At 54.3% G+C, this 14,514-nt stretch overlaps 1 protein-coding gene across 4 annotated transcripts in view; it reads right to left on the minus strand.

Moving 5' to 3' along the window:
- Window positions 1-4,855: 4,855 nt before the first annotated feature.
- Window positions 4,856-14,514, minus strand: part of SFSWAP (splicing factor, suppressor of white-apricot family) — a 58,877-nt gene continuing 49,218 nt past the window's right edge. For 2 of the 4 annotated variants that reach the window (XM_012657270.1, XM_012657272.1), the window contains exons 15-18: window positions 11,188-11,313; window positions 6,697-6,885; window positions 5,617-5,689; window positions 4,856-5,204 (exon numbers count right to left, since the gene is read on the minus strand). In XM_012657270.1, the coding sequence (XP_012512724.1) occupies window positions 5,139-5,204; window positions 5,617-5,689; window positions 6,697-6,885; window positions 11,188-11,313 (454 nt within the window). In that variant the 3' untranslated portion in view covers window positions 4,856-5,138. Of the gene's footprint in view, window positions 5,205-5,616; window positions 5,690-6,696; window positions 6,886-11,187; window positions 11,314-12,604; window positions 12,761-14,514 lie in introns of all 4 variants that reach the window. The other 2 variants (XM_012657273.1, XM_012657271.1) reach the window with 2 other exon arrangements.

Genomic DNA, 14,514 nt, shown 5'->3' on the forward strand with positions numbered 1-14,514 from the left:
CCCTGGCCTGTGGGCCAAATGGCTTCTACATTTCTTAAAAAAAATCTGGGTGCAGGTGGACTGCAGCCCAGAAACACTGGGAATTGCTTCTAGTTTTCACATTTGAAATTATGAAATAGATTTTAATAAAAAGAGAGCATATTTTTGTGTTATGTAAAAATTATATGAAATTCAAATTTCAGTGTCCATAAAGCTTTATTGGAACACAGCCGCGTCCATTCAATTACATCCGTCTCCGGCTGCTTTTATGCCCCAACGGCGGAGTTGAATAATTGCTATAGAAACTGAGCGGTCTGCAGATCCTGGAATATTTGCTGGCAGGCCTTTGCTAAAAGCTTGCTCAGCCCTGTTTTATGAAAAAGATGCTTATGCAGATATGAGAAATGACTTATGGACACGGTTTTTATAGCAAATCTGGCAGCAGCAAGATCGGAGACACCCCAAATGTCTCCCTGAGGAGGACTGGTTAATCATCAATGGTTCATTTATAAACTGGAATATCAGGCAGCTACGAAAAGGAAGCAGTTCCGAGCCCAGAGGAGCCTAAGGAGACGGATGACAAGGTGCAATGTGGGACCCTGGACGGGGTCCCGGGACAGAAATAGGACATTAGGAACACAAAGGAAATCTGAAGAGGGTGTGAACTTCAGTTAATAATACCACGAATCGGGCCAGGCGCGGTGGCTCACACCTGTCATCCTAGCACTTTGGGAGGTCGAGGCAGGAGGATCGCTTGAGGCCAGGAGTTTGAGACCAGCCTGAGCAACAGTGAGACGCTGTCTCTAAAAAAAAAAAATTAGCCAGGTGTGGTGGTGCTTCTGTAGTCCCAGCTACTTGAGAGGCTGAGGCAGGAGGATCCCTTGGAGTCTGAGGCTGTAGTGAGCTATGATCGCGCCACTTCGCTCTAGCCTGGGCAATGCAGTGAGACCCTGTCTCAAAAAAATACTAACAAATTAATATTGGTTCATTAGCTGTAATAAAGGTACTACCCTAATGTAAGATGCTAATTAGGGGAGACTGGGTGCCAGTATATGAGAGCTTTTTGTACCATCTTTGTAATTTTCCTATAAACCTAAAACTGTTCTTTAAAAAGTTCATTGTTAAAAAAACAGGGAAGCTCTTTATGGACAGACAAGGAGATAACTCCGAGACGTACAGCAACTGCAACAGCTGAGGGAGCAGGCACACGGCATACGGGTCCCTCTGCATATAGATGTGCGTGGGGCGGGGCAGGAAAGGGAGAATCTATTTTCATATTTGCTTATATTGTAAAAAGGAACTTCGAAAGAGCCACAAGAAACTAATATTCAGCCACGTGAATGAACCACTTATTCTAAGCAAACAAAATCCCAAATCTTGGTGAAACTGCTGAGGTTAGCCCTGAGGATGAAGCTTCCAATTTTCTTAGCAACACCTCGGTCTTCTGCCCGCCTGTCCCCGGGCTCCCACCAAATGCTTCGTTTCCGATCACTTCTCTTTCCCTTTGCCCCCTCTTGTCTGCAGCCCGTGACCCCGTCTCGTTCCGGGAACCGGGCGAGCAGCTGAGCCCTCTCGGCGGGCATCGGGCGCGGAGAGTTTAACGACCCACACATGGGTCACGTCGCGAGCGAACAGGGCGCCGATCTGAGCCACTCGCCACCCCGGGCACCGGAGAGACATCAAAGCTAATGACTGCTGACAAAAGAGCTAGTTCTACAAAAAACAGGTGGAAATATTTTCAGAGGACAGTTTTATTACCACATTGTAAGAGCCTTAGCATGATCCAGTAAAACGACTGCAAATCCACCGAATCTTTTTAAAGGGGAAGGACTCTGATATCGCAGCAGCGTCCCCTGCAGTGGGAGTACGGGAAGCTGTCCCCACGTGTGACACAGAACAGTCAGGCCCTGGGAGGGTGGCTGCACCCCACCCGGGCGAGTGGCACCCTTGAAAATCTCGTCAATTGCTCTTAAAGTACGACCTTCCTGGTTTAGCGCACACGGTCCTCAACGGTCAGAAGAAATTATGGGTGCATCACATACGTGTATCACATGTGGATGTATCACATGCATGTAATGCACGTTGCACACACGGGGCCCGGCCTAACTTTCCGGTGTTGTAAATCACGGAATGCACACGTGAGCTATGTGTGTGCGACACCACTGCATCCGTCTCCTCGGGACACCGTGGCCGTCACACACGCCAATTCCGGAGACCGGAGCAGCGGAGTGTCAGGTGGGCTGAGCTCCCTCTCGAGGCGGGGACGCCCGCTCCGCCTGCCAGCAAGGCAGGTGTGTGCCGTGTGGGGGTGGGGACGGGCCTGGGCATCCGGGCCAACTCCCCCCACCCCCTGCAGAATTCCAGGCTGGGAAGGCAGGGACAGGAAGGGCCACTGACTGGGGGCGAGGCTGAGGGTCTCCCGTTTTCCATTTCCACTGTGATGCTGGTTACAGCGGTTTCGTGGGCCCCAAACAAAGTCCAGGATGTGTTTTCTCCGGGTCAGCCGGGAGCCAGCTGCGCTCGGGAGCCAGGGAAGGTCTCGGAAGGGTCTCAACGCTGCGAGTCGTCCTGATGTCGAGGCTGCTCCTGCAGCGTCGCCCGAGATCCTGGGTGCACCACGAAGCTGGCAACACCATCCTGGCACTTGCGGCTCCAAACACATCGCCGTATCAAGCAGGACCCGAAAGACGTCCCCAAGCCTCCCACGCAGGCCACTGCAGATGCCCCCCGCAGGTCCGTGACGCTCCTCGCTGCCCATCTCAGCCGCCCCCGCGTGACCTCGCTGGACGGTGCACGTGGAAAATCAGGGTCACGCCGGTGTCTGGTCCAAATAACCATCCGCCCATGTAGCTCCTGCTTCGTACCCACACGCTCACCGTGGGAAACGACGCGGCGAATCAAGGGACTGGGAGGGAGACACCGGCGTCGGGGTGCACGGGGGAGAGTGAAGCAACATCAGCGCTGGCACAAACCCGCCGAGACAACACCCGGAAGCCGTAATAAAAATGAATGACTACATAAAAAATAATTTTCCCATGGGGAAAACACTATAAACAAAGTCAACAGAGAAGCGACAAGTTGGGACAAAAGTATTTTTTGTTTTTGGAGACAGAGTCTCGCTCTGCTGCCCAGGCTAGAGTGCCATGGCGTCAGCCTAGCTCACAGCAACCTCAAACTCCTGGGCTCAAGCGATCCTCCTGCCTCAGCCTCCCCAGTAGCTGGGACTACAGGCACACACCACCATGCCCGGCTAATTTTTTCTATATATTTTTAATTGTCCAATTAATTTCTTTCTATTTTTAGTAGAGATGGAGTCTCACTCTTGCCCAGGCTGGTCTTGAACTCCTGAGCTCAATCAATCCTCCTCCTGCCTCGGCCTCCCAGAGTGCTGGGACTACAGGTGTGAGCCACCACGCCTGGCCGGGATGAAAGTATTTGCAAAATAAGTAACACAGGAAGACAAGAAACACAATAGTAATAAACAGCCAACTGATGGGGCCAGCTCACAAAAAAATACAAATTTATTTTTAAATATAAGAAAAGCCCCATCTTACTCATTACAAAACTGGAATAAAAATCAAGGCTTTTCCATCTTTCTGACTCAGCAAAGCTACGACCGTGTGCAGCAACCCTGCCCCGGGGAGGGCGTGGGAAGGACGCCGCTGCAACCTTCTCACCACGGACCTGCGGCTCTGGGGATCTGCCCTGCAGACTCTGTGGTGTGTGGCAGAGACGGCGGTCGCACCAGGATGTCCACCGTGGCACTGCCGCGGCAGCGAGGCCACATAACGTCAGGAGCAGCCACCGGGCACCAGCGAATGGGGTCGGTGCGTCCAAGGGCCGGTGGCGCGCGTGCAGCTCCAGGCACCCGTAGGTACCGAGGGGCACTTGCTGTGTGGACGGTCACGGCCCCTGGACGGAGGGCAGAGGACGCGGCTCCTGAGGGCTGAGAGGGCGCCGTCTCGGAATCAAACGCGTCAGAGAAAGCACAGGACTCTTGGAAAGCCGGCCCTGCTTCCGTGAGAGGAACCGGGAGCGTGTGGCGTGCGCTTCTCGCTCCGCCCCGCCGGGCGTCTGGGGCAGCTCTGCGGACGGCCGGGGCCTGTCCCTGTGCGTGGCCCCCAACCCACCGCCACCAGGGTGGGAGGGCGTGTGGTTCTGCGGTGCAAGCGCCACGGCCCGGGTGCGGCCCTGGGAAGGAGTCTGCTCTGCAAGGGGAAGACACGAATTCCACTCCTGGGGTTCCGTAAATGGCAGAACTGACGAAGGAATTTAGTAACCGGCACAGAAGGGATTTTGGCGGACGACGGAGAACTTCCTTTCTGTGGGGACGGAAGCTTTACTCTCAACTTCACAGGACAAGCCAGCCGGTCCTTAATCTTGGCATCAGGCGCAGCAGCGAGCCCTGCTCAAAGGAAAGGCCTCTGGGACCTGAGTCCCGGGGGACACAGAACTGCATCTGCTCGGCGTGGCTGAAGCCCTGGGGGAGTCGGAGCGAGCGACCCCCCATCAGGGAAGGGACCAGGGAGCGAGCCGCGCAGGGCTCCAGCCAAGGGCGTCGCCTGGCACCCAGGTCTGGGGGCTCTGAGGACGGCCAGCTGGCGCCAGGCCCCCAACGCCTGCAGAGCCGCCCGCGCCCTTCTGCCCGTGGGGACAGGGGTACGGGGACGGGCGCCCACGTGAGGCTGACGGTGGCAGGGAAGGCCCATCGTGCCCACAGCGCGTGCAGTGGCTGCTGTCGGCAGGGAGGAGCCCGGACGGGCCACCCAACTGCCACCACACGGCCCTGCTGTGGCTGCAGGGCGACACGTGGCCAAGGCCAACCCACAGGCCAGAGAAGGAAAGAAGAAACTGCCCCAAAGTTCTAGCTAGAAAAGGTGTTTTCCTCCCATTTTATTTGATAATACATTTTCACAGAAACATGATATTATTTACAAATATACAGGTAAGAGACTGCTGGTCAAAAATCTGAAACTGAAAATGTCATCAAAAATTAATTTACAAAACCACCAACTGTCCACGGGGGTCCCAGGGTGGAAGACCTGGACGGCGTTCTGCGACGGTCCGCACAGAAACCAGCTCTCAGCTCCGCGGGTCTCTGACCTCGGCGCACAGAGCCCAGGCCCAGCGCGGGCCGTCCCCACCCGGCGGGCTGCGTCTCAGGAGGCACTGGTTTGTAGGTTTTTGGAGGCTGCAAGCATCGCCCTGACTTTGGCCATGAGATCCTGTGCAGGGCAGACAGCGAGGAGAACCCGTGAGCTTCCTGCTGAGACTCGGGACCGCACCACCGCGTGGCGGACACCACGGCAACGCCAGCGGCACAGACAAAAGATAGTGTTTCCCGCACCACCCGAGGGCGGCTGCCGCGAACACGCCTCGCGAGCTCACTGCAGGCCCCCCCCCGCATGGCCGCACACACTCCCCGCGGCGGGCCCCCCCGCGTGGCGCCTCAGCGGAGGGCGCTGGCCCCGTCTCGCGGCCGGTGGAACAGACTCAGCCCCTGGCCCCGAGCGGACTCTGGTCGGGGCGACGGCCCCTGTCCCGTGTGAGCATCAGTGGAAGGAGGGACGGGGAACAGAGCGGTGGGGAACAAACCCTTCGTACCAGGCGGGAAGGCAGGAGAGACTCCCACTGTACCTGAGTTATTTTGCTCTGCACGGAAGAAACGATCGCCGAAGAGATCTGAGCGTCCTTTTCCTGAGAGACCCCCCTAATGCAGAGAGAGCGAGAGTGAGAGGCTGACCCGGTGAGCTCCGCACCCACTCCCAGAACTGAGAAAGACCCACTGTATCTCTTTCTATCATCTTTAAAATAAACATTGTAAACACACATTGGAAACGTTTTATAAAATGCACCTAATTCAAAATGTACTTTTATATAAACATTGGATAAAACACAAGGAAAAACGAGATGAAGAAAAGAAGATCGTCTCAGGAAGGTGGGGTCGTTCCCTGAACCCTGCCCACCTCTGCGAGGCTTCACACACAGCCGCCGCCACCTCCCACTGACATTTGAGCGCTACGGATGCCACCGTAGAGCCCGATTCACCCCACACGCGCTGTGGTCTCTGCCCCCAGATGGGACAGTCCCCTTCACTCCTGAGTCTGGACACACCCGCTACTCTCACCATGAGGGCAGCAGGCTCACGGCCGGGAGGACGGGGTGTAGGCGCCCAATTTTGGTCTCGGCAAAGGGGGCTTGGACAGAAAAAGCCTCCAGACAACTGTGGGCTACAGCAACCAAGAGCCACCAAGGTCTGGGATGCTGCCAGGCTCACAGCACGTGACAGCCTGGACTGATACCACTGGGAGGCTGGTTTGGCCTCAGCCCTTGTGGCTTGGTGACGTGTCGACAGGAGCTGCGGGTCCCCCGGTCACTGCGGTGCCCCAGCGCCTGGACCTCTCAGTCCCTCAGGACCACGTGGCAGGGGCTCCGGCTGGGCCCTCTCCCACCCACCCCACCCAGGAGGACCAAGCAGCCTCCTGTCCTCGCAGGCTGCTGCGGAGGGCCCCTGTGAGGCCGCGAGTCCACGGGAGCCCGAGTCTGAGGCACCCCCACCTCAGGCCAGCACGCACACATCAAGGTCGCGATGCTGAGCTCAGGCCACCCGGGGACCTTCTCTGCCGGAGGGGAGCTGCGGGGTGCAGCCCAGGTGCAGGGAGAAGGGAGGCCCCCAGCCGCCCCTCGCCCCTTCCCACTGGGACCCGGGCGGCTCACCTGGAGCGCTCCTGGCTGGAGCCCCGGCTCTCCACAGGAGAGACGCTGGCCGAGTGGGCCGCGGGGGCCGCGGGCCGGGGTGCTGCCTGCTTACTCGGGGACACCGACTGGGACCGGGCCTTGGACTTGGTCCGGGACCGGGACCGCCTCTTCTTCTTCTTCTCATGGGGACTTCTGAAAGGAAAGTGTCTTTGTGAGAGACACGGACGTTTGGTTAATGGCATGGAGCACAGGAGAGGAGCTGGGGTCTGAACTAGCTTTTGCTAAGTGTCTTCAAGGGATCACAGAGCCACTGAACCTTCTGCTTCTCTGCACGTTAATTCCTTTTGAAGCTATACACATTTTATGTAACTCACAACTGGACTTAGCAAACCAATCAATGGGTTTAACAAAAGCCACCTCAAGTAAAATGAAGACAGGCATGGTCTCCGTAGGAGGACGCTCTGTCCCTGTTTCTGGCCTTAGGTAAGATGCCTGCGGCATTTAAAATATAATCAGGATTTTATTTGCATTTAAAATATCTAAGATGAGCAACCCTGAGCAGTTTATATTGCTTTTTCATTTATGCTGACTCAATGAGAACTTCCGAAAGGACATGGGAAACCATTCCAGTCAATCACACACATGAGTTCTGCGTTCCTATTATTTCTAGAGGCTGGTCTCTGTCCCCGGGCTGGAGAGTAGTGGTGTGACCACAGCTCACCGCAGCCCCAACTGCTGGGCTCCAGCATCCTCCCGCCTCAGCCTCCCGAGCAGCAAGCGCCTCCGTGCCGGCTTCCCGTGTCCCCTTCCGGCCCTCGGGCTGGCTGGTGCGGCTGGGCAGGCCGGCGGTGCCCGGCAAAGGCGTCTAGGCAGCCGAGCTCCGTGAGCTCCGTGAGCACAGGGCACCGTGGTGGCCGCACACAGCAGTGCTTCCAACGCTGCCTCGCAGGCCAGGCCGCCTTCTGCACCTGCCTCAGCCCCACCTCCCTCCTGCCAGGACACGGCGACTCCTTGGCTTCCGCACGGCCTGGCTCCATTTCCACACCCGTGCCGGCCGCCCCCAGCAAGGCAGTAAGAAAGGATCCTTGGTGAAAGCCCCGGGCCCTGCAGACCCCCCCACAGTGCTGCGTGCTGCCAGTCTCCAGGGCAGTCCCTCGGAGCGGAAGCGCTGGGTCAGGGCTGTGAGCCGCCGCCGCTGCCCGACTGCCCCCCTGGCTTCTCACCCTTGCGGTCAAAGGCTGTCCCAGCTGTTCAGCCAAGCTCTGCGCCGCTCCTGGGGCCACTGTTCGCACAGCTCCCACGTGTCTGGGCTCCCACAGGATTCAGCCTGGCCCGCCCCCTCTGTCCTCCAGCGAGACACCCCAGGGCCTGTCCACCTGCCACGTACTCCAAGCCCCGCCCTTATTAGGGCTGTGTGACTCCGTGGATTTTCGTGCCTTCCCTGTGACCTGCACTGTTGCTGCCGATGACCAGGGCTGCGCTCACTGTCTACAGGCGCAACCTGCTGAGTGGCCCTGCCCACGGCCCACCTGCGGCACCCGGCTCCAGAGGTGCTTAAGAACCAAGGGGCACCAACAGGTCACCACAGAGTACCAGGGCCCTGTCGTCCCCTGGTGAGGACAGCCTGAGAAGCTCGGGGGTGCTCAGCATTTCCGTCTGGGCTCCCTGGTGCCGTTCTGGGTAAAAGCAGACCGTGCTGGCACTAATAAAACAATTTGGTACCCAGCGCCACAGGCCTGGGGCGTTCCAGCTCTGCTTGTTAAAAACGAGGAGGAACTCGCCAGAGGTGACAGTTTAGCAACTTAGACCCAGCTGCCAGGAGGCGGTGGCCCTCGTGAGCTGGGGCTGCAGGCAGGCGACCCGGAAGGCTGCCCGACGTGCCCAGCAAGGAGGAAATGGGGTTACAAACGGAGTCGCTGCTCTTAGCATCAGACACACAGATGTAGAGGCTGCATACAAAGGCGATTTTCTAAACTGCAAAGGTTGTGCGCAATTTTTATGTCTATAAACACGCTAGGATATCAACGGAAGCCACACATAAGTAGAATATTTCGTAGCATGTGACATGTGTCCAAAATGACTGCCAAAACTCTCTAAGCATTTGCTGAAGGAATTAAGTAATTCATTTTTTCTAAAAACTGAGGTGTGCTTTACGTCATGTGCAGTAGTCTTCAGTGTGGTTGCTGAATTTGGCAAATGTCCCCCTGGTGAGAGACAGACCCCACCACTGTCAGGAGCACACAAGGTCCCCAAAGGTCGCTAATGCCGCTGCTGGCCAGTCTGTATCCCCTCCCACCGCCGGAGTGAGCCCTGCTCTGTTTGCAGCGCGTGACTCAAAGCCCCACATGCACGGGCCCACGCCGGGCAGCCGGTGCACCCTGCCTGCGTCTCCGTGACGAGCAGCATTACGTGGCGGCGTCTACCAGCCTGTGTTCATTCTTTCTCCCGCTAACCGGCGGTTGGGGCCGGGCACGGTGGTGGCGCCTGTGGGCCCAGCTACTCGGGAGGCTGAGGTGGGAGGATCCCCTGAGCCCAGGAGGGCGAGGCTGCAGTGAGCTGTGACCTGCAGAGATCGTGCCACTGCACTCCAGCCGGGCGACAGAGACACGGCCCGTATCTTAAAAAAAAAAAAAAGACATCTGGGTTGTTCCCAAGTTGTTTCTGTGGCTACATGTTTACTTTACAAGAACAAATTGACAGGACCAGGACAGCTGGGTCCCGGAGCAGGTATCTGTTTATTCCGTCACGCCACCATCCACTGCCCGGTGTCCCTCGCCGGCGGGGTCCTGCTGCCCGGGTCCCTGCCCACCCCTGCGCCCTCTTTGTTTCCGGCGTCTGGTCAATGTCTGGTATCTCACTGTGGTTTTAATCTACATGTCCCTGACTGATGACTCATGATGTCAAACATCTTTCATCTGCTTACTGGCTATTTAGATATATTCTTCTGTGAAGTCTCTTCGAGTCCTCTGTCCCCTTTTTAATTGGGTCATTTGTCTTTTTGGTATCAACACCGGCTTTTGTCAGACAAATGCACTGCACAGGCTGGGGCTTGCCTGTTCATTTCTTTACCGTGCGTTTCTTTTTTAGAGACAAGGTCCCGCCATGTTGCGCAGGCTGGAGTGCAGTGGCGCAATCACAGGTCGCAGCAGCCTTGAATACCTGGGCTCAAGGCATCCTCCTGCCTCAGCCTCCGGAGGAGCTGGGACGACAGGTGTGCACTAGCACACCTGGCTAGTTTTTTAAAAAAATTTTTGTAGAGACAGGGTCTTGCTATGTTGCCCAGGCTGGAGAGCAGTGGCTATTCACAGGCACAATCACGGCTCCCTGAAGCCTTGAACTCCGGGGCTGAAGCGATCCTCCTGCCTCAGCCTCCTGAGCGGCTGGGACTAAAGGCACACACTACTGTGCCTGCTTTAAAAAATTTCCTGTAAATTAAAAAACACTTCAAAATTAAGAAGTCAGTGAAAGCAGCAGGCAGTGATCAGCCTGCAAAAATAATCCTTTGAATCTGGGTAGGGGGCACTTTGCCCCTGGTCTGGGGGATGTCACAGGATCACAGTGACAACGACTTCAGGTGTCACTGCACTGAGCCTCGCTCCTAAGCGGGGAAGGGAGGGTGGAGGGTGCGTCTGACTACGTAGCAATACAATTCGATGGCTGACGAAACACACCCTGGATTCACAGACCACCTCAGTTTATAACTAAGGTCACAAAATTGACCAGCAATTGCACACGCAGTCACCTCTACCGAGTGCCTCCCGCGTCATAACAGTTCACAACTCTGCAGTCAGGCTGCGGGTTTAATTCCATCCACCTGCGGGGCAGCTCGGCACCGTGGCAAACTCCAGCCTTAGCTTTGCACGACTCGTCGCAGCTCCAGCGACAATGTCAGAGGACGGCACAGTTCTCATTCTGAGTCTGGTGGCCGGCCGCGGGGCACGCTCATTCCTACCGTCACCACCGTCTCCTCCCAAGATCTCTCTTTAATGCAAAGGTTAATTTGAGGGCAAAGCAAGAACTCTTCTGTCGAGAGAGATCTTTTCCCGTTAAGGAATTAATTTTAGACCATGCCCTTCACATATACCAAAGGTGATGATGGATTCGGGATGATAAGTTACTTGCTTCAGGAATAAATTCTGCCATGGACTTTAATTTTCACACTGTATTGGAATCGCCGTGAATGCTCAGTTACTAAGGCACAGAACGCGTCTGCACGGGAAGTCTGCTCCCAGCTCTCAGCTTTACGGCTCCTTTGCTGCCTTCTCTGCTTTAAGCAAAAGCACATTTGATCAATCCACGGGACTGTCACAGGGCTAGGCGGGCGGCAGCGGAGCTTCCTGGTAGAGATGTCACGAGACCCACTCCCACCCCGCCGTGCTGGAGAGGGGATCCTTTCTGTGGCTGCCTCAGCACCTCCCTGATTCCTACAGCTCCGCTTCACAGGTGTGGCACCAAATCTTCAGGCCCCCCTTTCCGCCACGGCGCCCAGGAGCACACCCCTCGGCCTACCTGGAGCGGGTCCGTTTCCGGCTGGCCCCGGGGCTGCTGCTCACACGGTAGGCGGTGGGGACGCTTCTTTCTTCTCTCCGTCTCTCGGGGGAGTGGGCTCTCCTCCGAGGGGACCTGGAGCGGGACCTGGACAGATGGGACATGGTGTTTCAGCTCTGCAGTCCGGCCGGCGGGCGCGCCCCTCCCCCTGCTGCTGAGGCTGAGCCGCATCTGCCTGCACAGGCTGCTCCGCGGCGGGGGCTGCGCCAACCCTGGGGCTTCCGAGGCCCCGCCCAGCCTCCCTACTCTCCCGACACAGGACTGACTTGGCTCAGAGGCAGAGACGTCTCTCCCCCTGCTCCACACACTTGGCACACCAAGGCCAAACTTCCACCCAACACACAAAATGTACTCGGAGGCTGGAGTACGCGCTGCTGCTTGAAATGGCCAGTGGCCGCCAATCCTCCATGAGTCAAGGTCTGACTACGCGATCTGTGGCCCGCTCAGGCCGCTGTCTCTCTCCCTTCCTCCTGCCTCTGCCTGTTTCATCTCCCTGTACACTCTGGCTCACTGGCATTTCTACCAACATCTGGTAAGAGGCGGCCATGAAATTCCAGTGAGTCAGGTCAACCTGTCTGAATACTGGCACCGAGAAGAAACCAGAAGGTAACGACATTAGAGCATCACCTGGAAATCCCTGCCGTTCACACTGATCTCTGGCCCCTCAGCTGACTGCTCAAGAGCAGGCTGTGTGTGCACTGCCACGAAGCCTAAGGCTGTCAGTGCGGTTCTGAACGTGCCACTCTCCTGACAAGGTAGGCTGAACAATTTCAGTTTGCGAGATTCCGTGGATGCAAAACCATCCATTAATATTCATTCTTCCTCTTCGTGTGCCTGGAAAGACCTGCGCTACGCATGCAGGGACGTGGTCCACACGGGCAGCAAAGGCCCTCCACACTCTCACCCATTCGGGGTCAAGGTCCTTAACTTGGCCCCTTAGCGATGGGTTTAGGACATTTTAGCTCTTTGTTCATCTGGCAAAGTTACTATTTTGGGAAGACCTGCAATAAGCAGAAATCTGGAATAAAAAACCCACCATTCCTTTCCATTCTGTTTCCATGACAACCCACTCAAAACAATATAAAGAAGAGTGGTTTGATTTTGCCATTTAAAAAAGTTCTACACTGCATCATTTTAATTACAATAAAACCCCAAACCAACGCTGGCTGTCACTCCACAGATGCGCGTGGGACCGCGCTCCACCCTCTGGTGTCCTGGAGGAGGCCCTGAGCCCCCAGAGCCGCCACAGCTGGCCGCGGGCAGCTCCGGGGGCATCTCTGGCACCACTTGCCTTTTAAGTTGTAAGTGGTTCTCATTTTCTCCCAGACCTTTCCTAAGATTTATATAACAGATTACAAAGGCGAGGTCAGTTAGACACCTTGACATTTTACCAGGTTTTCCCTCAAAAGAGCTCCGGGAGTCAAATCTGTTGGTGGCCGAGGCTGCCTGATAAGCTCCTTGCTCTGCTCCTGCTGTCACTGCCGAGCTGCTCTGACAAGGCTCCGTGCTCAGTGTCCCTGGGGAGGCTGTGGCTCTGTGACACGGAGGCACACACTTCACATTCAGAGTAAAAGGTGCCGGGCTGGGCGCTACCAGATCCCTGGAAAAAGCTCTGCTCAATCAAAGCTATAGCGCCTACGGAATGCTTACACGTAGAGCTCTACAATAAACTCAATAATCAGGAGAAATAAATTAGTTTTTAATGCCTGCAAACTCATAACTTAGAAATATAACATCATCTTATAGAGGCTGTTAGTATTAGAGGTCTCTTTAAACTGAAGTGGCTGTGACCAGCAGATTTTAAGTTCTCTGGGAAAAAAGCCCACCTCAGAATTGGGGGCAGTGAATACCATTAAATAATTCTTTAAGTTTTACTTTAATTAAAGAAGTTTAATGCCTTTTATTCTGCTAATTAGGCTTTTCATATTCACATACACAGGACAAGAAACAAGAATTCCACTTTATAAGTAAATCATTGTAAGTATAATGTGGCCAGAGGCCTTCTTAAAGATGAAACTTTAAGCATAATGTAAGTCAGTTTTCCCAGAATAATTACTATTTGCTTTCGAATAAAGGCATGGGACTTTTTCAATGATAAAGTTCCAGAAATTTTATCGGCATGACGGTGATCACATTTATGACTGTAAGAGCTTCTCTGCACCCGTATGAACCGTTCCACCTCATCCACTCCCTCTCTCTGCCTGACTACGCCCGGGTCCTGCGCAACTGAACAGGCCCCGTGCGGCGGGGTCTGGATCTCACCCGGCTGGGACAACCAGGAGGCTCCTCGTTCTTCTCAAGTTTAAACTGTGGATCAACTTTCGCCTACAAATCTTGATCGTCCCCTGAGCCTGGCGAACTGCCTGCGGCAGCTCCTCCTTCCTACGCTGTGAAGCGCAGACGCCCTGCGGTTCTACCTGGGCTCGGTTCTGACTCACGTTGGCATGCTAAGCACGTCCTCCTTTAAGGGAGGGGATTTGCAGATGAAATGAATTCCTTTACTGGTTTGCTATACGGTTTATCACGGGGAGAAGGACTATGAGGAATCACAAACTTCAAACTAAAGTAAAATCCCAATTTTGCCTGCTTGAGTTCTTTCTGATGCTAAAAGAAAACTCTTTACAAAGTCCTGCTAATCTGCCCGCCTCCACCACCCGAAGTACTCGGGGAGCTAATTCCTACAAAGAAGTACATCGTTACCACACAGATCCTCTATACTGGAAGATATTTTAAAATGATGAAATTTAAAGATTTCTAGATCTATCTAGAATACCCCCAAGGCTGGACTAGCTCTGAAATGAGCACCAGAGGAAATCTTACCAGAAGTTTAAAAAACAAACTTAGTTTCAAGTTTAGTCTGAAAATACTTAAACCATTAAATTAAATTTTAATTTTAGGCAGTAAATTAACTGCGTACTTGTTCATTCCATTAAGATAGAGAAAAATACAAATGAAAATAGAAAACACCACAATAGGAAAAAAGTCTTACACTTTAATCGATGTTAACTTAAGATACTACATACTACCTTGTCGCAATCAGTATGGTTCTGAGAAGCAACACACTAGTTTTCCAAAGCTAAAGATTTTCTATGACTAATTCACCTTTGGAGATCCAGAGTCGCCTATAATTTAAACATATTGAATAAATGGAGCTTCAAACGTGGACAGTATAGACACTAAATAAAAATTCATTATGATGTAAAAGGGCTTTCCAATCTTAACTCTCTACATTTTATATAAAACGTTAATAACTTAATATGCAAAAGGAAATACAATACATTCCATGTA

This window comes from Propithecus coquereli, unplaced genomic scaffold, assembly GCF_000956105.1.
Source record: "Propithecus coquereli isolate 6110/MARCELLA unplaced genomic scaffold, Pcoq_1.0 Scaffold535, whole genome shotgun sequence".
NCBI classification, from domain to species: Eukaryota; Metazoa; Chordata; class Mammalia; order Primates; family Indriidae; genus Propithecus; species Propithecus coquereli.